At 40.4% G+C, this 23,906-nt stretch overlaps 2 protein-coding genes across 3 annotated transcripts in view; one reads left to right on the top strand and one right to left on the bottom strand.

Moving 5' to 3' along the window:
* The window catches only part of rassf6 (Ras association domain family member 6), a 50,033-nt gene extending 30,120 nt beyond the window's left edge, over positions 1–19,913 (bottom strand). Inside the window, exon 1 of the mRNA XM_028601866.1 lies at positions 19,635–19,913. The gene's annotated coding sequence lies outside the window, so the exon portion shown is untranslated. The remainder of the gene's footprint in view (positions 1–19,634) is intronic.
* musk (muscle, skeletal, receptor tyrosine kinase) overlaps positions 1–23,906 on the top strand; it is a 43,735-nt gene that overhangs the window by 11,898 nt on the left and 7,931 nt on the right. The window contains exons 3-15 of one of the 2 annotated variants that reach the window (XM_028601865.1): positions 832–983; positions 2,003–2,097; positions 3,064–3,205; positions 3,364–3,488; positions 7,838–7,997; positions 8,464–8,470; positions 11,785–12,048; positions 13,007–13,200; positions 13,879–13,902; positions 14,014–14,102; positions 21,011–21,185; positions 21,409–21,595; positions 21,675–21,866. In XM_028601865.1, the coding sequence (XP_028457666.1) occupies positions 832–983; positions 2,003–2,097; positions 3,064–3,205; positions 3,364–3,488; positions 7,838–7,997; positions 8,464–8,470; positions 11,785–12,048; positions 13,007–13,200; positions 13,879–13,902; positions 14,014–14,102; positions 21,011–21,185; positions 21,409–21,595; positions 21,675–21,866 (1,806 nt within the window). Of the gene's footprint in view, positions 1–831; positions 984–2,002; positions 2,131–3,063; positions 3,206–3,363; positions 3,489–7,837; positions 7,998–8,463; positions 8,471–11,784; positions 12,049–13,006; positions 13,201–13,878; positions 13,903–14,013; positions 14,103–21,010; positions 21,186–21,408; positions 21,596–21,674; positions 21,867–23,906 lie in introns of both variants that reach the window. The other variant, XM_028601864.1, reaches the window with a different exon arrangement.

The following is a 23,906-nucleotide window of genomic DNA, read 5'->3' as shown; positions in this document are numbered from 1 at the left end:
TACTAAAGTCAGCTGAAAAGATTAGTATTCGCCAAAAAGTCCTCCAAATAAACAGGTGGATTATTCCTACCCTTGAAAACAACCTATGAAGGGTTAAATAAAATAGCCGCTCTAGCGCTGGCAGGAAATACGACTCAAAAGAGCGTTTTTTGATCCTCGGTCACAGTTCTAATAACCCATAGTTAACATTGTGAAAAGATCATAGTTTGGTTACATTTAGGTGAAAAAGACTTCTTGGTAATGTTTAAAAAAATTTAAATCAATATATTTGTTATGTCACTTCACTTCCGGTCACGCACATGACACAGAACGTGATGTAGTTCCATTTGTTCCTTAAAGAAATTACAAACAATATACAGTATGTGTCGTAATTGCAGCTTGAACATGTCTAATGGCGGCGTTGTTTAGTGTAGGGAAGTCTCGTATTCACCTACATCACATTTTATCATATGATTGTTCTGTGTGAAGGTCCATACTGGACAAAAAGTATATTTCTAAAGCTATTAAAGCAACACCAAATATTCTTTTGTACTTTAAAATAATGTTTCCAAAATCGTTTCAGTGGTTCATCAACTTGTAACAGGGTGAACGGCACATTGCATTTTGCATTCGCTTTGCAGCCCTCTATCGGCTATAACTGCACTATGCAAGTTTGCCAGATCGGGTAGCAGCTGCGTTAGGCTAAATAATTTACGACAGCGGTAATGGACAATTCCAGCTCCAACCTGTAGGGGGACCGAAAAGGAAAAGTGCTTTGGTGTTGCTTTAATATTTTAAGACCATTAAAACTTCTGCTCACAATCAGACTCTTATTTGTTTGGCACCCACCAGGTACTATGACCCCCGGTACATTACCAGGGAGCAGGGCCAGATGCTAAGCATCCCTCATGTAAGAGAGACAGACAATGGAGAGTACTGCTGCCTGGCCAGTAACGGCATCGGAGAGGCAGCGAAGAGCTGTGGAGCTCTGCAGCTCAAGATGAGTATGTCTGCTTTCTTTCAAGTTTGTTTGGTTGGAGTCTAGACAATCTTGATTATTTATGCTTTTTAACAATTTGCAGATGATATAGTTCCATCAAGAACAACGCACTCACAGTAGCACAACAGAGCAAAGTGCAATAAATACACCAGCACTTTTTTCAGTCCTTCCAGAAAAACGCGATTACGCAATCGCATAATTCAATGCATAATCAGCCAAAGTCCGCATATTTATGCAGGGGCTGCATTTTTTCAAATACGCCACACTTTCACCCCATAAATTTGCCGATTTCTGCACAAAATATGCAGGGCTTGCATGATTTCATAATCCCTGCACTTTCGTTGCAAAAAAGTCACATATATATATAAGCGACTTTGAGTCTTTGAAAAGCGCTATATAAATTCAATTTATTATTATTATTATTATTATTATTATATTATTATTATTATTATTATTATCTTAGCAGAAAGTTGAAAAATGTTGCGTTTACTTCACACAAGAGCAGCCATTTTCCCCTGTTGCCATGGGAATGTTATAAAGTGACGTAATTACACAACATGAACATCATCCAAAAGCAGAGTGTTGGGAGAATCACTTTTTTTTCTCTTTTTCATCAAACCGCAGTTTTTGCAAGTTCCCGCAATTTCATAGCATAAAATTGCATTAATATCCCACATATTCCATCGCATTTCTTAAGAAAACGTGCTGCATAATCAAGGATTTTTGCCCGCAACAATCACAAAAAAAACTCTGCATTTTCCTTGAAGGACTCACTTTTGAGGTTTCATATTGTCTGTACAGTCATACTGTGTCCTTCCTTCATGTCCTTAGATGTCTTATGTTGATTTTAGAGTGGTTACCTCTGTAACGTAATGTTTGCGTTGTGAAGCAACAGATCGTAGCACTATGCCCAAGACAAGTTTTCCCCCTCCGGGACAATAAACTGTATTCTATTCTATTCATTGAGATAAACAGCTAAACCATTGTATCTTGTCTCTTATGTTGTGTCCGTCTCTCCAACAGAGCCACAGATCAAACGCCATCCTACCAATCAAACCTTTCTGGTAGAATCCAAAGCAGTGCTGCCGTGTGTTACCCTTGGCAACCCCAAACCAGAGGTCACCTGGCTCAAAGATGATGAGCTTATCAATGTATGCACTCCTCCAAGTTGGTCTTGGGAGGGAACTTGTATTGGTGGAACATTTGCACCCACCTTAAAAGAAAACGCCAACATAATATAAAATGAAGTTAACTGTTCAGACAATACAGTAATGTGAGCTATTTAAATAAGCTGGATACATGCTGGATACATGGTTAAACGTCATTTGCTCTTACCAGTGTATCGCCCTGTGTAACAATACTTTGTCCACAGCAATCCCCACCAATCGGTCCCAAAACATCCCAGTTAGATAGTAAATAATGATGAGTAAATGATCATAACCCCAACCGGCACCGTCAGACACCGCCTACCAGGAGTCTGGGTCTGCTGATGTTTCTTCCTAAAAAGGAGTTTCTCCTCGCCACTGTCGCAATAGCCACTGCTAATGCTTGCTCTTGGGGGAATTATTGGAATTGTTGGGGCTTTGTCAATTATAGAGTGTGGTCTAGACCTACTCTTTCTGTAAAGTGTCTCGAGATAACTCTTGTTATGATTTGATACTATAAATAAAATTGAATTGAATGAAATGCTGTAACGTTAAACATATTTTTTTTGTAAATCGTTGCACTTATTTCCCAAAAGAACCAAGCACTTCTTGCCGTGCCTTGTTGCACGATGTAAATCTTCTTTGAAACATGCCAATTGTAGCGTGTAGCTCGCTAGCTCGAAGTTTGTTGTTGTTTCCCCGAGTTCTGCTAGGCGAAGCACATCCGCTGGAACACAGGCGATTATCCGGTAAATGAACTGTTGTTGATCCAGACTAGTATTCATCTGACCAGGACTGGGAATAGGTACAGACTGCATATAGCATTAAAGAGCCCATCTGTTCTTGGCTTTGTTTTTAGTGTTCCATAAAAAAAAAAAAAAAAAAAGCTATATGTTAAGATCTCATTTCTATCTTTGAAAGTGGTCTCATCTCCCCCAGTTCAGTGACCGTGTTACCATTCTTGACTATGGTGCATTGAAGATCCATAACATACAGAAGGAGGATGCAGGACAGTATCGCTGCGTGGCCCGGAATAGCTTTGGTTTGGCCTTTTCAAAGCCTGTCACCATAGAGGTACAGGGTATGTATTTTAACGTGGTTTCACTTACTACGCGTGGTACAGTATGTACATGATGTACTTTAAAAAAATAAATAATTTAAACTAGTGGAATGTAATTGTGTATACACAGTATATGAGTTTCTGTGTCTACACAGTGTGGTGTTTGTGTGTGTGTTCAGCTCCAGCACGAATCCTGCTGGTTCCTAAGGAGAAGAGAGTAGCGTATGGAAGCCAGATTTTCCTGGAGTGTAACGCCACAGGAAATCCGATCCCCACCATCACCTGGCTGGAAAATGGGAATACTGTGAGTCTATTTTTCTGTTGAAGTCTGATGAATTTTATCTCTATTAGCCGCACATAATGTGACACTAAGGCTTTTGGACAAAGTAGAGAATGTTACTGTGTAGGTTCCAAATCTATGCTACAGTATGTGAAGATGAATGTTTCAGAAATACAACTTTATGTGCAGAATGCAATGCATGTTGGCTTTCCTGACTATCTCCTCTGTTATTGTCATAGTCTGTTCCCATTGTGTTAGGCTCTGCGGCTGACAATGTGCCAAAGAAATAACATTATTTATGGTGGTTTCTCCATTCATCCATCCATCCATCCATCTAAGCCCAATCCCCTAGGTCTCTTGTAAATGCTTGTAATCTTACTAGGAATATTGTTGTCGCCTTCACAGTGTTTGAGTTTGGCTCAAATGTCAGTCAACACAGCCAGCATCAGAGGCATTTCATCACGTAGCTGACATTGCGACACATGGTCAGCCGCAGAGCCTAACACAATGGGAACAGGCTCTGACAATAACAGAGGAGATAGTCAGGAAAGCCAACATGCATTGCATTCTGCACATAAAGTTGTATTTCTGAAACATTCATCTTCACATGCTGTATCATAGATTTGGAACCTGCACAGTAACATTGTCTACTTTGTCCTATTAGCAGCAAATAACCGAAGAACAGACACAGGGCTAAAGACACAACAATTTACGGCATAAATACAGTGACATACTAAAGATTTTGGGAACAAATCCATTACTTGTTCAGTACCAGTCCTCCAGTGGATCTCTCTTTTGGTGTCAAACATACAGATCTGCAGATCTTTGCATATCCCCATTAGGTCTATAGAGTCCCATTTGTTTTGGTCTAAAGAAGCAACACGCTCTTTTCTAAAGTGGTTTAAACTAAATTATGTTCTCTTTTGAGACAGTCGTCACTGTACGGCTCTCCATGACAACAGCAAATTATTTTATAGTAATAGGGTGCATGTGCATGAGCAGGGGCAAATCAGGACACACAAGTCCACACACACATGCAGTAAACTGTAATGCAAGCTACAAAAAATTACCCACGTATGCCTCTCTGTACGGCTCTCTCTCTTTCTGTCTCTCTAACGCACGCACACACACACACACACACACACACACACACACACACACACACACACACACACACACACACACACACACACACACACACACACACACACACACACACACACACACACACACACACACACACACACACGCTGTGGGATCAGTGATATAAACAGCAAAGGAATTATCATTATGGTGACAGAGGATTGAAGAGATTGCCTTCAATTTAGCCAATCATTCTCTGTTTTATCAGCTCTAATTGGGTTGCATTTGTTAATGGAGCCAGCAAGGTTCTTATGGACTTAAAAGGGGTTGAATGGTTTGTGTTAACTGCTGACTTGTGACTCTGGCTAGATGTTCCGACAGCCCAGCCATGTAAGGTGGTCTCACTGGTATATACAGCGGTTACACAGGGTTGAGGTCATAAAAAGAAAGATAACTGTAGGAAACATAAAGGTACCTGCGGCTGATGATTTTTAAACAAGAAACAGAACTAAAACAAATTTGGTGACCCGGAGTGCCAATTGTTATGATCTCATAATCTAATGATTATGTTCTAACATGTGAGTTGTATCCACATGCAATTCTTTTTGGGACACCAGGAGAAGACAATGTTCCTGACTCATGCCAAATGTAGTTTTTCAAAACTGCAAATATGTAACTTAATATAGTAAAAGACCAGACAACGAGTTCTCCACTTCCTCTACACGGTATTCAAGAGAAAGGTTCACATATCAGACCAAGAAAGACACAATGCTTTATTTAGAGTTTTGTTGCAATACAGTTAAAATCTTGTAAATATTGACAAGCACTTGCACCTTCTTTTAAGATCACTGCTCTTGTTTTCGGTTTATGTAGTTACGATCCTGCTAGAAACCTCATTTAAAAAAAAAAAAACTAATGTTAAAGTTTTTATTTATTTGTGAAACATGAAATTACAAACTTGACCACCTTAAGGATGTTAAACAGGACTTTTTTTATTCAACCAGGCAACAGACATTTAGATTATGTGAGGCCGTTGTGAGCAGACAGACACCACATAACGTCTGGGTATTTAATAGTCTTGGGTGTTAGCTACAATGTGATTACCGGCCCATAATGCTTGTAAAACATGTGTGTGTGTGTGTGTGTGTGTGTGTGTGTGTGTGTGTGTGTGTGTGTGTGTGTGTGTGTGTGTGTGTGTGTGTGTGTGTGTGTGTGTGTGTGTGTGTGCTGATTAAAATGACTGTGTGAGCTGCTTTTCTGGCAGCTTGTTGAGGTCATTAATTTAAGCAGGGCTGGATCGAGCTCGTCCCAAAAACAGACGTGTCAGACACAACTTCAAATATAGACGCTTCACACATCAGCAGCTTGACTCACTTACACGCACATACACACACCACTGAATCTCACATTATATATATATATATATATATATATATATATATATATATATATATATATATATATATATATATATCGTAGTTGTGTGTCAAAGATAACAAGGACATTTCATCTGGTTCACTCTGTTCAGTGTGAATACCAGGAAATCTTTTAAATGATCACAAGCGGTTATTTTAGTGCCAGACTTAATTTTATCAACTCAACACCCTTTAGACTGTAATATACTATATTATCAGTGTATGAGCACTGCACACATTACATCTCAAGACATTGTTTTAATTATATGATGGAAGTTTTGGAGAGCAAATAATTCCTATTTTCACAATCTGTTCACAACTCAACTTTGCATTACTGCCATCATCTGGTAAAGAGTGGGACTAAATAGACAATAGTTAGTCTGCTTGATCTCAAAATGTAAAGCTTTTCTTTCTGTTGCTGTGAATCTCTGTGATCTTAATATAGCCAAACACATAATCATCCTACCTATGTTTACCCATTTCTGAAATATTTGACCAAATTCTCCCCTGGTTGTCTGGAAGTTCTCAAATATGTTCTGCAGACTGGCTTCAGCTACAGGTTACATAAAGTCTATAAGATATGCCACCATACGTCCATGGAATTATTTACAACACATCTTGAAGCCTTATACTTATACTGAAGGTATTGACATAATCGTGGCACACTCATACCTATGTCATAACTATGACATGAAACTGTCATGAACGTATCATAAACGTTATAAACAAGTCATAAAAGTGTATGACTTCTGTCATTAAGTGTCATTCGGTTTTTATCATGACAAGTTGACGTTGTTTGGGGTGTCTTGATTATGACAACTTGACATTAATCAAAGTGACATTACCAGAAGTTGTCTTGGTCATAACAAGTTGACATTAAATTTGTTTGGGATGTCTTTATAATGACAACTTGACATTAACCAGGATGACATTATCAGAATATGTCTTTGTCATGACAACTTGACATAATGTCATCCTGTTTAATGTTGAGTTGTCTTAATAAGGACACTCCAAAGAAATTGAATGTCAAGTTGTCATGATAAAGACATATTCTGATAATGTCATCCTGGTTAATGTCAAGTTGTCATTACAAAGACATCCCAAATAACTTGAATGTCAACTGTCATGACCAAGGCAACTTCTGGTAATGTCCCTTTGATTAAAGTCATGTTGTCATAATCAGGACAAACCAATGTCAACTTATCATGACAAAAACCGAATGACACTTAATGACAGAAGTCATGAACGTTTATGACTTGTTTATAACGTTTATGACACCTTCAGGACAGTGTCATGTCATAGTTATGACAGTGTAATTTCACGATTATGTCTAAGTAAAGTGTCACCTTATACTTAGTATATTTTGAGTAATGTGAGATAGCTCATTAAGGTAATGCTTGTACATGTTTTAGTTATGGTGTTAATTCAAAGGAGGCACAATTTTGTTTGTATATGGCAATATATTTATAGATAATTTTGTTTGTAACATATTAGTGTAATTCAGCATTTAGCAGCTAAAGAGTCACATACCTTGGGTGTTGGGGGAAACCAAACAAGAGCTAAAAAAGACATTGAATGTTAGACTTACATTCACGAGGTGACCTGAAACACAACTCACAATGACTGCTAATGTTGCTCTGTGTCCCTTGGTTTAAATATGTAACTGTTACCGAACACATTTGGCACAACTTTATACAGATAATGCCGTTTGTCAATGTTGTGTGTTCAGACTGATCTGCTGCCCCCAAGTGGACAAAAAAAAGACATCTTTAATAAATGAATCTTATAAGGCAATATGGTGTATATTTGTCCTTGCATTGGTGACATATTTCTGCTGTCTTTTTGTTTTTTCTCTCAATTTCTTTTTTCTTCCAGATCTCAGGTGCGTCGGTCGAAGAGACTTTGATTGGAGAGGTCATCCTGTCCGTTCTTAAAGTGACGGTGAATAAGCCGGCGCTTTATACATGCCTGGCCTCCAATAGACACAACGCTGGAGCCAACACAGTCAAGGCAACTGCTAAAGTCACTGTCGCAGGTAGTGACACTTTTTCATCTCCATTTAACACCGACTCGCTGACTCCAAATAAGTGGAAAGACAAATACTATGATGCTTGTAGCTCTTACAACTGGGTGTGTTAGGGGGTTGTTACTGCTTTGTCTTGAATTATGTTAGCTGCCACATAGGTTGTGGTTTGTGTGGCTTCAGCTGTTGGTTGTTTCCCCCCCCCACCCCATTTGGCATTTGGTTGATACCTCAGCCACATTCCCCTAAAAAAAACACCAACACACACACACATCCCTTCCTTCCTGACCACACACGCTGTCCCTCCACCTGGTTGTCCCTCAGTATCCTCAGCTATGAGTTGGTAAGAGAAGCACCATGGTTGATTTTCTCTTCCTACTGAGACTGCTTTTTGTCTTCTGTCCTCCTCTCTTCTCCCCTTTCCTCATACTTGTCTTTCTTCAACCAACATCTTCTGGATATTGCCACTTCCCCATAGAGTGGAGGTAAGAGAAATGGCCCGTGCCTTCTTTGTATATGCTACATTTCTTCACCTTTTGTGTGTCATGGCTTCCTTCCATGTTTCCCCTCTCCTCAGTGCATGACGGTATGTGAACGCATGCACACATTATAATATAGTAAATACACAGCATGCATTTGTATATATTACATGTTCATAGCAATCTAATTTTTGCTATGTGTTTCACCCTAGTTGAACCACCTTGAATCGTAAAAATGACACAGCACATTGTCACTTCATTCATTACATGCACCATAACCACCTGTGTTTACACTGTGTTTGAAGAAACTAAGTGCTGTTGCTTCCTTTGGGTCTGCTGAAGACAATATCAAATTGAGCTCTGGCAATAAAGCTGCAGTGCCAAGACTCTCATATGGTGTGAGCTGAGTTTGAACTTTGCCGAACCACGACTACAGTTACCACATCTGCACTATGTCACTGCAGAGACAGGGAGAGAAGGAGATGAAGAGAGACAGGTAGGAGAAAGAGATAATAAATGTCGGCCTTGGGATGCCTTATCAGAATTTTTGAGGTAAGAATGATAAATAGGCAGTGAATTGCAAGTCATGGAAAAACAAAAAGGATCAGGCTTTAATGGTTAGAACTTGCTGATTAGCCAACTCATGACCACATCTGAAAAATATATTTATAGGATGTAGAAACAGAGATTAGATTAGACTCAACTTTATTGTCATTGTGCAGGGTATAAGTACAAAGACAACGAAATGCAGTTTGTGCCCAACCAGAAGTGCAAAAAAGAGCAGAAAAGTGCAATGTGATGTTCAAGTATAGACAGGACAAGAAATATAGTGCATTGTAGACAGTAGTGTACAGTTGGTCAACAGAAGGTGGTTTAAAGTAATATAAATGTGTGCAGTGTATTAGCAGTTACCTTATAAAGAGCAGAATAAATATGGCTATGTAATATGAACAACATGTACAGATATGTGCAATGGAGCAGCGGTAACATTATAATAGTAGTAAAAAAATAATATAGATATATGCAGTGTATTATTAGAGAAAGTAAAAAGAAGGAAGACAAGGTGGGATGATAAGGTTAATAGATTTACAGGTCAGCTTTAAGTTTGATTGTCAATGGCTCTTTTTCCTATGTTCCCCAACATCTGGAGTTTGGAAGTGTCGCAGTATACAGACAGGCAAAGGGCCAAGTGGAGCGAAGGCTGTTAGACAGACAGGCCAACAGAGAGAGACACCATGGATGTGAGGCAGACAGAAAGAAATGTGGAGCATGTCCTTGCTGGAAGACGAACAGACAATACAGCTGCAAAACAAACATGCAGACAGAGAGGGAAACGGAGAGTAGGAAGTAAAGAGTCAGGAACACAGACAGGCGGGTTTTAAGTGTGTATGTGTGACTGATTTGTTCAATATAGAGGCAGCAAGGGAGTCCAACAGGCAGACGCACAGGATGTACTTTCCTATGAGCCTACGACAACCTGTTTCATGATCAACATCTGGATGATTTTAAAGAAGATATTTAAGTTGATGCATGGAGGCCATTTAAGTGCATGCTTCTCCACACAAGTTCACCAACTGTCAGCCAAAACAGTAGAAGACTGACAGCTCTGGGGGACCCGTAGTCGGGATCTATTTCTCACCCCGATCTACAAGTACGGTGTTTATTAAACCTATATTGTGTACGTTTTTTAGTTGATTCTTAGCAACACCCCCTTTGTTCTTTCACAAATGTGCTCATTCATGTGCAATTACTTCCTACAGCTAATCAAAGTATTCTCGTAAACACAGAATGTCATTTAGAATACATAGGAGCGAGTCGCTCGAGTGACGGCCGCCATGTTGCGCCTCCAATCTTTAAAATACATTAGCCAAAGAGGGACATACATCCGCCTTTCGCCCTCTTACACTCAGTGGCACCGTGATGAATGCCAGAGGGGAGATTACTCGCCAGGGAAGCGAAAAAAAAGAGAATTAAAACGACAACGCGACAGGCAAAGCAACAAGACCAAAGTTAATATTTGAGTGGCTAGACACTACGTGCTAGGAATGGGAAGGGCTAGAAAGTAATATTCAGTTGGTTGTCATATACACCGCTAGATGGGAGAAATTCTTACACAATGGAGCTTTAAGCTAGCATCTACCTTCCACTCCGGGCACTTCTGCAATTAACCTTGATGCCTTCTCTTTTCTGGTGTTGTCTTTATAGAAAAAAGATCTGTGGTGTCGGTTATGTTTTTCCACCTCCGAGATGAATCTCTTGTCTTCCATGGTTTTGTAGAGGAGACATATAAGATTGTGGCGGGTGTCTTTTGGTAAATTGACTGGATACTCTCGCTGTTTCCCTTCCTGGCCGGCTGTCCGAATGTCCCACTGCTCGTGTGAAAATAGACCTGGCCGCGTATCTTTAGCAGAGAGTCGCTTCACGCACGCTGCTGGGCTAGTGGCGCGGCGGAATATCAAGCATTGACGTGAATGGCTGCAAGTAGAGGTCGCGACGCGCCCAGTGGAAAATAGGGGTCAATGGCTTTTGTCTTTTTTATGAAATATACATCAACATAAATTACAAATGGGTCCAGGCATTATTAATACAGAAGAAGATGAAGGGCAGTGCCACGGTTAACTTAATAACCACAGCCATTTCTTATTTCTATTTTCACTTTACAAGATTTTCCTACCAGTGAGGTCGATGCATAGTCACTTGAATTTATCCAGGTCGAGTTTGGATACATTGCTAATGCAGACTAGCACATACAAATGAGTCTGTGACCTGTCCAGGGTATACTCATCTCTCTCACCTTGCTATCAGGGCTCCAGTCCTGCAACAGATAGGGGGGGTTAAGCTATTGGATGGATGAACTCGTCTTTCCTATAGAATGATTGTCCTCCACACAAATAAATAAAGCCAGAAAAAAATGCTATAGGCAAACATGGTTATATCAACAAGCTATACCAAATGTATCTGTTAATTTTAATAATTCCTTTCTGCCTGACACGTTATGGCATGACCTTTCTTTATTGAATGTTTTTAAAGATCTCGTCAGTAAATATTTAAGCTGTCAGCATAGTCAGATTGTGCTCTACATGAGACACTTCATGAAGTCAAGTCCATGGCTACTCTTGTACAATATATAGTTGCAGCCAAACAAACAATAATCTGGAATATGCTTATTTACTCCATTTACAGTACTAGGTCAACATCAATGACTTGACCTACACTAACCAATATCTTACAGGAGCACGGTTAAGGATCTTAATGTTTTCTTCTTCCTTGGTTCAAGTAATCAATTCTCATTTGTGTTTGTGTGTGTCTACTTCCCACAGACTTTACAAGGGCAATGCAGGCTACTGCAGTGCGTACCGTGGAGATGTGTGCCGCACCATCCTGCGAGATGATTTGCTGGTTTTCTTTAACTCCTCCCTCTCGGACCCCGAGGACATGCAGGAGTACCTGGTTCAGAGCTGGTGGACGGAGCTGGAAGGACTCAGTATGCTGTGTAGCCCTGCGGTACGCTCACTGCTCTGCCACTCCTCCTTCCCAGACTGCAACCCGTCAGGGTTAGGACCGGCACCTAAACCTGTCTGCAGGTACAGTAGTACACTTGTCTCAGTGTTTCACCTGTCCACTCTGTTAGAACAGTAATGTAAATGGACTGTATTTATATAAGTGCTTTTCTAGTCTTAGCAAAGCGCTTTCACAGACTACAGGAACCCTTCACCTTTCGCACACATTCATACACTGTGGCCGACGCTGCCATACAAGGTGCCACCTACTCAACAGATAAGCATTCACACGCATTCACACACCGATGCCACAGCATCAGGAGCAATTCGGGGTTCAGTGTCTTGCCCAAGGACACTAACACATGATTCTATCACCTGAGCCACAGCCGCCTAGCCTGGTCCTACCAGACTCTGGTACATTTCATTTGTACAGAGAGTCTGGCCACTCTCCATTGACAAGTGTTAACTTGCTCGAAGGCGGGTACTGTGTTGAAGTTTAAAACTATTGGATCTGCCCAGAGCCACTCTGGATCGGCCATAACCAATTGCTAACGTTTGGTTGTGACGTCGGCTTAGCATCGCTAGCGTTTGCCTTAGCCAACTCCTTCACCACTAACGGAGCGAGCTGGAAAATCAAACTTTTCCCGAACACCGATGGGGAGGAGGGCCACAACATCACGGCCACCAACAAAACTCAGCAAAGACTGTTCTTGCTCGGGCTTTAACTTCTGGATATTCGGCAGCGTTGCCACAACGGACCGAATGGCCTCACTTGTATCTTTCTCCGCCGCCATTACGGAACTACAGCTCAAACTGGCGCACAACCTCAGCATCATCGTTCTCAGCCACTCCCTCTGTTCGCTGATTGGAGCAGTATATATTTGGCCAGAGAAAACCTGTGAATATACCGCAAACTAGTACTGAAGGAAAATGAAAATTGAGCGGAGCCAGGCTAACAGCCGCCCATTATGGGAAAGTACAGTATAGGAGAGAGTGAACGAAAGAAGGAGCATAATCTATGTTATTTTCCTTTACCAAACAGAGAACACTGCCTGGCCGTGAAGGAGCTGTACTGCCATAAGGAGTGGTTAGTACTAGAGGGCAGCAGTTCAGTCCAGCCTGGCTTCTTCAGCTCTGTCCCTGGGTCCCACACTCCTAGTTCACTGCTGCCCAACTGTCAGGCCCTACCAAGTCTTCACACAGACCCTGATGCTTGTACACATGTCCCTTTTTTAGGTAAGATATCCCTTACTGAGACAAGTTTGTGTGTTGTTTCAAAAAACAAGCACATCATCCAAAATGTGAAGAGTTTCTTCAATGTTTCACCCATGGAGCATGTTCTTTTCATTGTTTTCTGTCAAACTGTCATGTTTTTTTTTTTCTAAGGAGTTAGTTGGTAAATGGGTCATACGCATGAGCTTGCATACAGAAGAAGAACAAAATACACTTATTAACCCACATAATTCAAGATCAAATGGACTTTATGCTTCACCTCTTTTTAGTTGCTTTGCGAGAATCTGCTCAATCTAACATTTGTTAATTCTGTACTGCTGAAACAGCTTGAGCGCAGCAAGGAAATGGAGCATTATGTAAAAGAAAAGCAGGAGTTGGCTGGGTGCAGTTGCTTATGGCCAAAAAAAGCCTGGCCTGGTAAACTGCAGGTCACTGATACTGATGAGGTCATTAAGCTGCAGGCATGTGTGTGTGTGTGTGTGTGTGTGTGTGTGTGTGGTGTATGCTTTAAAGTAGGCGTAGTATTGTGTGTATGTTTGCTCTGTAATATAATCTTAGCAGTACTGAACTGACCTTCAGTGCTCTACGGATTTCTCCGTGATGTTTTTGTTTTTTCAGATTACGTATTAGCTGTGCTTCCTTGTATTGTTTTTGTTTAGATATCTGTTCTTTTCATTTCAGACATCAAGAACGATGAAATTACAAGTAAGGGGGAAGGAGTTTGAGTGCAACATGAATGTATTTTGTCATATATTAAATGGTAAATGTTAAAAAATAACACGTTAATCTTATATCCATTCTCTTTCCTATCAACAGCAACATGTTACAATGACAGAGGCCGCTTCTACCAAGGCAGCGTGAATGTGACGAGGTCTGGGATACCGTGTCAGTCATGGAGCCAACAGGTATCATGGTTTCTGTGTGTGTGTGTGTGTGTGTGTGTGTGTGTGTGTGTGTGTGCATGTGGATGTGTGAGTGGTGTTTCTAAAGCCACAATGTCACATTGCTAAAGAATGTGTTGAACTTATTTACAACTTAAATATGCTTTGCAGATACAAAATAACCCCGTGAATAGAGGGTGGGGTCAAAAAAGACTTCATTTCAGTGTCTGCTAATGGGAATGTGCCATGTGCTTGTGTCACACGTTTAAAACTATGACTTCATAATGGCTTGCCAATCTCAATCACCACAAAATAAAGATTAATTAAAGAAACATTTAGAATACGGCAGAATTGTTGAACAGATAACATTCAACACAACAATGTCTGTATTTATAAAAAAATATTATATATATATATATATATATATATACAGTGAGGAAAATAAGTATTTGAACACCCTGCTATTTTGCAAGTTCTCCCACTTGGAAATCATGGAGGGGCCTGAAATTGTCATCGTAGGTGCATGTCCACTGTGAGAGACATAATCTAAAAGAAATCCAGAAATCACAATATATGATTTTTTTAACTATTTATTTGTATAATACAGCTGCAAATAAGTATTTGAACACCTGTCTATCACCTAGAATTCTGACCCTCAAAGACCTGTTAGTCTGCCTTTAAAATGTCCACCTCCACTCCATTTATTATCCTAAATTAGATGCACCGGTTTGAGGTCGTTAGCTGCATAAAGACACCTGTCCACCCCATACAATAAGTAAGAATCCAACTACTAACATGGCCAAGACCAAAGAGCTGTCCAAAGACACTAGAGACAAAATTGTACACCTCCACAAGGCTGGAAAGGGCTACGGGGAAATTGCCAAGCAGCTTGGTGAATAAAGGTCCACTGTTGGAGCAATCATTAGAAAATGGAAGAAGCTAAACATGACTGTCAATCTCCCTCGGACTGGGGCTCCATGCAAGATCTGACCTCTTGGGGTCTCAATGATCCTAAGAAAGGTGAGAAATCAGCCCAGAACTACACAGGAGGAGCTGGTCAATGACCTGAAAAGAACTGGGACCACCGTTTCCAAGGTTACTGTTGGTAATACACTAAGACGTCATGGTTTGAAATCATGCATGGCACAGAAGGTTCCCCTGCTTAAACCAGCACATGTCAAGGCCCGTCTTAAGTTTGCCAATGAACATTTTGATGATCCAGAGGAGTCATGGGAGAAAGTCATGTGGTCAGATGAGACCAAAATAGAACTTTTTGGTCATAATTCCACTAACCGTGTTTGGAGGAAGAAGAATGATGAGTACCATCCCAAGAACACCATCCCTACTGTGAAGCATGGGGTTGGTAGCATCATGCTTTGGGGGTGTTTTTCTGCACATGGGACAGGGCAACTGCACTGTATTAAGGAGAGGATGACCGGGGCCATGTTTTGCGAGATTTTGGGGAACAACCTCCTTCCCTCAGTTAGAGCACTGAAGATGGGTCGAGGCTGGGTCTTCCAACATGACAATGACCCGAAGCACACAGCCAGGATAACCAAGGAGTGGCTCTGTAAAAAGCATATCAAGGTTCTGGCGTGGCCTAGCCAGTCTCCAGACCTAAACCCAATAGAGAATCTTTGGAGGGAGCTCAAACTCTGTGTTTCTCAGCGACAGCCCAGAAACCTGACTGATCTAGAGAAGATCTGTGTGGAGGAGTGGGCCAAAATCCCTCCTGCAGTGTGTGTGCAAACCTAGTGAAAAACTACAGGAAACATTTGACCTCTGTACTTGCAAACAAAGGCTACTGTACCAAATATTAACATTGATTTTCTCAGGTGTTCAAATACTTATTTGCAGCTGTATCATACAAATAAATAAAAAATCATATTGTGATTTCTAGATTTTTTTTTAGATTATCTCTCTCACAGAGGACATGCACCTACGATGACAATTTCAGACCCCTCCATGATTTCCAAGTGGGAGAACTTGCAAAATAGCAGGGTGTTCAAATACTTATTTTCCTCACTGTGTGTGTGTGTGTGTGTGTGTGTGTGTGTGTGTGTGTGTATATATATATATATATATATATATATATATATATATATATATATTATGATAAAAATGTATTAGAGTCTAAGTTTCTAACTTAAGTGTGACTGCTATTTTGTCTGTGCACTTTTATATCAAAAATTCCTGACCTCTAACCAGAAACAGAAAAACAGTGCTTACAAGTGCAAAAATGCGCACACACACACACACACACATACACAGGCCCAAAAGCCTCTTCATGTTTTTATGGCTTTGCTCAGTGAGGGAGTCTGTTAGGGTTAGCTGTTACTATTCTCCTGTGCAGAGTGTGTGTGTGTGTGAGTGTGTGCCAGGTCAGCAGAGAGGGAGGGGCTCATCATGTCACATCCTGCCTCTGGAAGCAATTAGCTTTCACACGCATATGCTGCACAGACTTAACACTGACACAGACTAACATGTTACACTCGCTCTCTCACACACACACACACACACACACACACACACACACACACACACACACACACACACACACACACACACACAAAAAACGTTTTCTCTCTAATGCAATTCACAAATATCAGCGCAGTCCCTCTGTCCTTTTTCCAATTTCCTCTCCGGACAATGTTGGCCTTTCAGTTCAAAAATAACATTTCTTTTTTTCCCCTCCCACACCTTAATCGTGTGCACATTAAAGCACATACTGGTGAAAAAAAAATGAGTCTTTGTGTCTTACAACCTACAGTAGCAACTTAACCTAGCAGTATTTCCTACTACATTATTTTGTGGGGTTACAGGTTATGATTATTAAAAGCCCTGTTCATGACTCACACTGTGTAGTATTTACAGGATTCCAGATTTAAAATGAGTCACATTGATGCATTAAAAAGTCATCCAAAGACAGCATTTTTACCCAGTTAATTTAGCTAACCCTAGCTTAATTTGGCCGCAAGCTACAGCGGACAACATTTGCTAGTGTCATTTCAGTGGACAAAGATGATGATAACATGATACCGTGAAATCTGCTAAACCTGCCACTGTTATCATTGTCATTGTCAACCTGCAGTGTGACAACAGAAAGCTTGATGAGCTGGGTGGCCTCCGTGCCTCTGTCGGTTTCCAGTGGGACGGTACAATATGTAATATTGGGGGTTGGGCTGCGGTTCGGTGCCAAAAAAATGTCCTTCGAAGGGGTGCCGTCTAAAAATGTTTGGGACACTGCACTGGTCTTCCCCAAATTCAGGATTTTAAATTACTAAGAAGATAGCAGGAATGTAGCATGTGCTACTTCCAGGAAAACACTGGAGTTATGTGATATGATGTGCAGGCCAAACTTAAATTAAAAAGGTAGGCTGTTAAACACAATGGGATTATTTGGAATATTATGGTTAAGTTCCTGGCCAGTATCAAAGCTTTCATTTCCTGTTGTAAGTATAATAATAGCGTGATTGGGATAATGTCTGTAACAGTTCTCCCAGAAGGCAATGAGAAGCTGATTGCACCTTTTTCTTGCTGAAATTATATGGCCTATATGTTGTTTTTTTAACTAAATGAGGTAGATCAATATGGTTAGAATCAACATTCTTCTTTTTTGGGATAGTGTTGCATGAATACTGATTAATAGCTAAAAATGATTACAGATGGTGGATTTACAGCTGAAACTAGAGTGCAACTTTCACCTTCTTACCTGGTCCATTAGAGTCGCAGGAACAGCAGCTGTTCCTAATACTTTGTGCAGTCAGTGTCGTTTTTCTAAAATCTATAACGCAGGATCATCTAGCGATGGCTGAGTCCAAAGTCATCATTTACCTTCCTCAGATCACAGAGCAGATGTTTTAAGAAAATGTTTTTTTGTGTATTTATTTTTATAGTGGATATATAATATTCTGCACAGATGTGTCCTGTAGGAAATGAGCTCCAAACACTAATGTTCCACATGTCATGTGTTACCCTCCATGGTAAATATATGGTCAGCACATATCTACAGTATGCTGTAGTGTGCATAGTGTGAGTAGGGTCTTATTTTGTGCTGAGTCACAGAGAAATACTACTAAAAACTTTGATTCGTTCTCTTTGCACAGCCATTGTTGAGAACTCTACTAATACATTAAAAGCAGTATATGCCACTTGAGGAACTGTAAGGGTATTATTCAGCATCAGTTTAATATTAAACCTACAATGATGTAAAACATACACAATGGTATTTGTAAAACAGGTTACTCTATCAACTTGTTCTTTAACATTTTCAATTGCTTACATGTGCAATACTTAGGTGATTGGTTGTTTTATGTGATGTGATATTGTTCGATGACTCTAGCTTTGTGTTTAGTTCTGTGACTCTTTGGTGTTTTTAATGAGAACGTTCTCACCGGAAGAACGTCATTGCTCATTTGTTCAAGCAACTTTACACAACCTTTGCTTTCCTTGTAAAGTGACCTCTCGTGGTTGTCGTTAGAATAATGACTGTGCACCCTCATTAACAAAGGCTCGTGGAGCGTGACATTGTTATAGTGCCATGAAACCTCTTCAGTGAGAAGGTTGGTGGATGATTGGACTCCATGTCCGCAGTCTTTCGTTAACCTCAACCAAGCGGTTTTAGTCAATCAAGTAGTTTTTGGCAGCATTGACAAACCATGTCATTCTGAAACATGATAAGGAAATGTTAATATGGATTGTTGTGCAAGGCAATGACAAATTACCTATCTTGTCATTTAGGGAAGAGGACTTGTTTTTACCATTTCTGGCAACAGTGGAAAGTCAACCCTGTAAGCAGTTTGCTTTGCACATTCAGATTCAGCAGCACATGTCTTGAACTCAGCCGTTTCAGCTCATAACTTATAATCTCTTGGGATAAGTTGGACCAATGCTCTTTTGATGACTAAAGCTCATGACACACAAAGACACCAGATGTTCAGTATTTAAGTTGGCACTCTTAGATTGCAGAAACAACCGTGCAACCCCTAATGTTCCTCACTCTAGTACATTTTACACCCTCTGCAGTTATTAAACTGTAACCTTACCAAAGGCCCTAAACAGGGCCTTGAGCAATGTATTCGATTATTTGAAAGGCCAACTTATTTGTTAATGAAGAAAAGAAGAAATTTCTTGGAAAAGTTAAAACTCTGTCCGTCCAAATCTGATTGAAACAGCTCTTGAACATTTTAGAAAAAGAAATACAGCAATAGATGTACTGATCAGACTTTACTGGACCCTCAAGACAAGTTTTCTCAATGCCCTTTCCAAGCATTGGGTCAGCAACAGAACAAAACAGATACTAATAAGCTTGAAACTCTAAAGTCAACGCTGTCGCCCGCGACAGGATAATACATACTTTAAATGTCTTATTCAATATCTCCAGATCAATACAGTGTAGAGACTTACTTTTTTGTTGTTTAGAAGCAGAGAAATGCACCATTTCAACAAGGTCCTCTACCAATTGTAGGCCATCCAGAAGCTCTTTTAATCCATCAGGGAATAACAGTGTCTTTGTAACATATGAACAGATAATTATGAATCCAAAAATCTACTCACAAATCAACGCTTTGCTCTGCAACCTTTTAACCCAGCATCTCACTTTGTTTGTAGCTTCGTAGCCGTTAGCTCCAACTTTTCAACAAGTGCTTCGGTGTCTTTGTAGCCCTTCCAGAAGCTTAGAAATCCGGCCAGGAAGACAGTGGCTTTTCAGAGACTTACACAAGTAATTCCAAAGCGATAAATCCACAACTGAACGGATATTTACTGTATTTAGACATTTTTTTGTACCAAAAACTGATGTATCACGTAAGCTGGGTACCATCTTGGATAATGTGCCTTGACTGACAGGTGTGTCAATCAATCACATGAACTCATTTAAGGACTGACTTTGCTTAGCCAATAGAGAGCCCTTACAGGAGGGCCTTATTTACTGTGTCTATGTGTGTGTATTGGAAGGTCCTGGCAGAGTGATAAAGAGACACCAGAATGAATCCTGGAGGTTGAAATGAGTGGGGTTTGGCCTACTGATGTCAAATAGCAGACAGATAATGCATTGAAAATGACACAACTAACTTTTTGGATAAAGGAATTTAGACTTTTATGGGGAAAAAAAAATATAATACTTTCATATTTGTGTTAGAGTTTATTTTTGTTTCCCCTGATTGCCAAGACTTAGGATAACTATTTTCTAAAGCCAAAGGTTTTGTTTTTATTGTTGATTTCGATACATTTCTGTGAGATTCTCTTTTCGTTTAGTTTTTTATTTTGTCTTTATAGTCATATAACAATATACACATTCATGTGACATCCCTGCAGTATATAGCCCAGGTTCCCCTAAAAGAAATGATGTCTATTACTTGATCAAATATTGGATAAAATGGCTTAGACCTCAGAGGGTTAAAAAACACCTCCAGACTCCCAGGGATCCTTGACCTATTCACCTAACCACTGTAGGAAGTAGAAAGAAGCAACGGTAAACTTCTGACAGGTCAAGAATTAAAGGCCCCCAATGTTTTCCTGTTCCTCTTATAGCTAGTTACATACTGAATATTGCTTTTTGATAATACTTTATACCAGTGATGGAGTACTCAAGCCCTGGACTCGGACTCAAGTCCCACTCAAGTCGCTCTTCTCTGGACTCGTGACTCGACTTGGACTCGCGCACTGATGACTTTGACTCGAGGATTTATGAAAATCGGATTCAAGCATTTATGAAATCAGACACAGAAGTTGGATGGTTTCTGACTACTTTTATGTGTAACAGACAGTGATGGAGTACTCGAGTCCTGGACTCTGACTCCAGTCGCTATTCTCTGGACTCTTAAACTTACTCTTGACTTGACTTGGACTTGACAGTTGGTGACTCGACTACAACACTGCTTCATAGCTTTGTTAGAAAAAGCTTGATTTTCTCCATGTTGTTCTTTCCGTAGGTTCCCCACCAGCACCGGCTGTCTGTGGATGTAATTCCAGAGTTAAAGAACTCAGACAATCACTGCAGGAACCCGGGAGGAATCAGCGACAAGCCCTGGTGTTACACCTCAAATCCCAACATACGCTGGGAGTACTGCGCTGTGCCGCAGTGTGGGGAGATGGTCATAGCATCAGGTACTGTACTGCCTTCAACTGTCCTCTGTTCTGTTCCAATCCCTGGCACTCTCACTAAAAAGAACCACCCATCACAGAGAATGTCTAGGATGCTATTTCGCCAGTTAGTGGTTAACATGCGATTATAGATTAGCCGGGCCAACACAGAAACAAATTAAGATGATTTAGAACCAAGATGAGGTTTCTTTCTTGACTTGATTTTAATGATCTCTTTGTGGGTTAGTGATGAAGCCAGAGTCGGCAGGCCCTCGTCAGACTCCTCGTCTCCCTACCACGACCGCTGTATCGTCTCCGTCTTACTCCATGTCCGTCATCGTCATCCTCCTGGCTGCACTTGCAGCCGCAGTCTTCCTCACCATCAGCATCCTCGCCTGCCGCAGACGGAGGAAGCAGTGGAGAAACCGGAAGAGGTGAGATAAAGACAAGATGAGAAGTTCTTTATTTATCTCTTCCCTTTTTTGACTCCTCACTTCCCCTTTCTTTCCGCAGAGCAATGGAGACCCCGACGCTGAGTGCTCTTCCATCAGAGATGCTACTGGATCGACTCCACCCCAACCCCATGTACCAGCGGGTTCCCCTGCTGCTGAACACAAAGCTGCTGGCCCTAGAGTATCCCCGAAATAATATCCAATATGTTAGAGATATTGGAGAGGGAGCCTTTGGACGGGTTTTTCAAGCCAGGTGAGATAAACCAGACGAGGTAAGGAAAGGGGAAATGATCAAAAAGTCCTTCAAAATATATGACCATATAGGTTGTTTATTTTTACCCTCTAATACGACCTATAGGGAAATTTCATGAACCCCTAGCAGTGGCAGGAAATACAACCCACAAGAGTGTTTAATTTCCATATATCTAAACGTAAAGGTTTAGATATAAGTTTGGTTTTATTTAGGAAACAAAACTACTTAGTTAAGTTTAGAAAAAAAGTTTGTGGTTTGAGTTAAAATTAGTACCTCTGTTAATTCATTTCTGGTAAAACATGCCACAGACCATGAAGTAGTTCCGTTTGTTCCGTAAATTAAATAACTCACTGTGAACTTTAATTTTCAAACAGGACACAAACCCTGGTCTCCTGGGTGAAAGTCCTATGTTTGTTTGACCCACCCCAACTGTTTGGTGCTCTTATTTGTTATTATTTTGGGGGAGGACAGTCTCAAAATTATATACAGTATATATATATATATATATATATATATATATATATATATATATATATATATTTTTTTTTTTTTTATCTAATTGAGTAAAAAAAGAGAGAAAAAGAAATTATGCCTACCACCCCCAAATGGGAGAGAGACTGTACAAAGACGAACATTTGTTTGCAATAGTATTACTTACGCTAATTACTAGGCTAATATTTAATATTGCCATGTCATCATCATATTTGCTGCACGATGAAGTGGATATTTCTCAGGCAGAGTAAGAGAAATGGGTGAGACAGGATTCGGATAGAGACAGGGGGAATAGAGTGGCTAAACAAGGCCACTGGTCATTCTGAGAACTGCTGCGTCATTCGCAAAGTCACAGGGTGATCTGCTACAGGTGTCACTTTCACCCCACACTGACGCTGTTCTCAGCAAGACACGTATGTCTCAACCTAATCCCCGTGATCAGACTAAATACCAGACCTGGGTCAAACAGTAGCATACAGTTGCATTTCTGAAATGTCATACTTAACTATAAAACACTGGCAACAACAACATCTACACCCAATTCTATATTTTATGCTTGAGGTGGCTGTGGGAAATGTGTGGTTTCCTTCTTCATGCAGAACAGTGGTTGTATATTCCAGTTGAGACACATTTTCATTGCAGAAATAAGACATCCTAACTGAGTCCTGTCTAACCCTTTGTACAGTATTGACCAAGCACTTTTCAAATCTATTTGCTCAGTCACTGAAAGCCAATACATCCATGACTGATAACCTTTGCAGCTAATTAAAATGTTTTGCACAAGAATTCAGGGTGGCTGAAGTGATAAAATGAAGAGGTTAAAAGTTTTTCTAACCTTATGACACTGCATTATTAAACTTTAATTCCACCCAAAGTTCTTTCAGTCCTGTGGTGTCCCTGACCGGGAGCCTGTAATCAACACAAACAATAAACTCACATTTTGACAGAGAGGAACTTACAGAGTTAGGATTGGGGTTGACCATCATAGACAGAGGGGCAGATGCTATATATTTTAAATAAGAGATAACGGTTCAGATTTTCAGACAGTGCCTTCTGGAAGACATCCATAGTTGAGCTAAGGACCCTAGTGTTTTGATACTAGACTGCTGCAAAATTGCAATACAGCGACAGCAGATATGCTTTAATTGTGCATTATGCCAATAACTGCAGTTGAGAATGCTGACCTTCTGTCCATGATTTTGCACGGACACTACATAGAGCTTTAATGCCAATATGTGGAGCACGCTATAAATGGGGGTATATAATATTACAGTTAGCACAGTATTCTAGCAGTTGATGGCCTTTTCACAATAGCACCTGCATGTAGCCATGCAGATCTGGAAGATGTCCTTCAGGCTAGCTGATAATCCCTTATTGACAACTGGAATGGTGCAGTACATAGATACCCCTGGGAACATAATACACATTCAAACTGTGAGGGCATTGGTGTAATGTATTCCTTAGTCAACATCGGTAACCTTAACTATCACAACTAGACACCCAACCTTAACCTACAAACCTAATTTAACCATAACACAAAAGTAAGGA

This window comes from Perca flavescens, chromosome 16 (assembly GCF_004354835.1).
Source record: "Perca flavescens isolate YP-PL-M2 chromosome 16, PFLA_1.0, whole genome shotgun sequence".
Classification (NCBI taxonomy): Eukaryota; Metazoa; Chordata; class Actinopteri; order Perciformes; family Percidae; genus Perca; species Perca flavescens.
The sequence above is the reverse complement of the archived record's forward strand: the minus strand, read 5'-3'. Positions and strand labels throughout refer to the sequence as shown.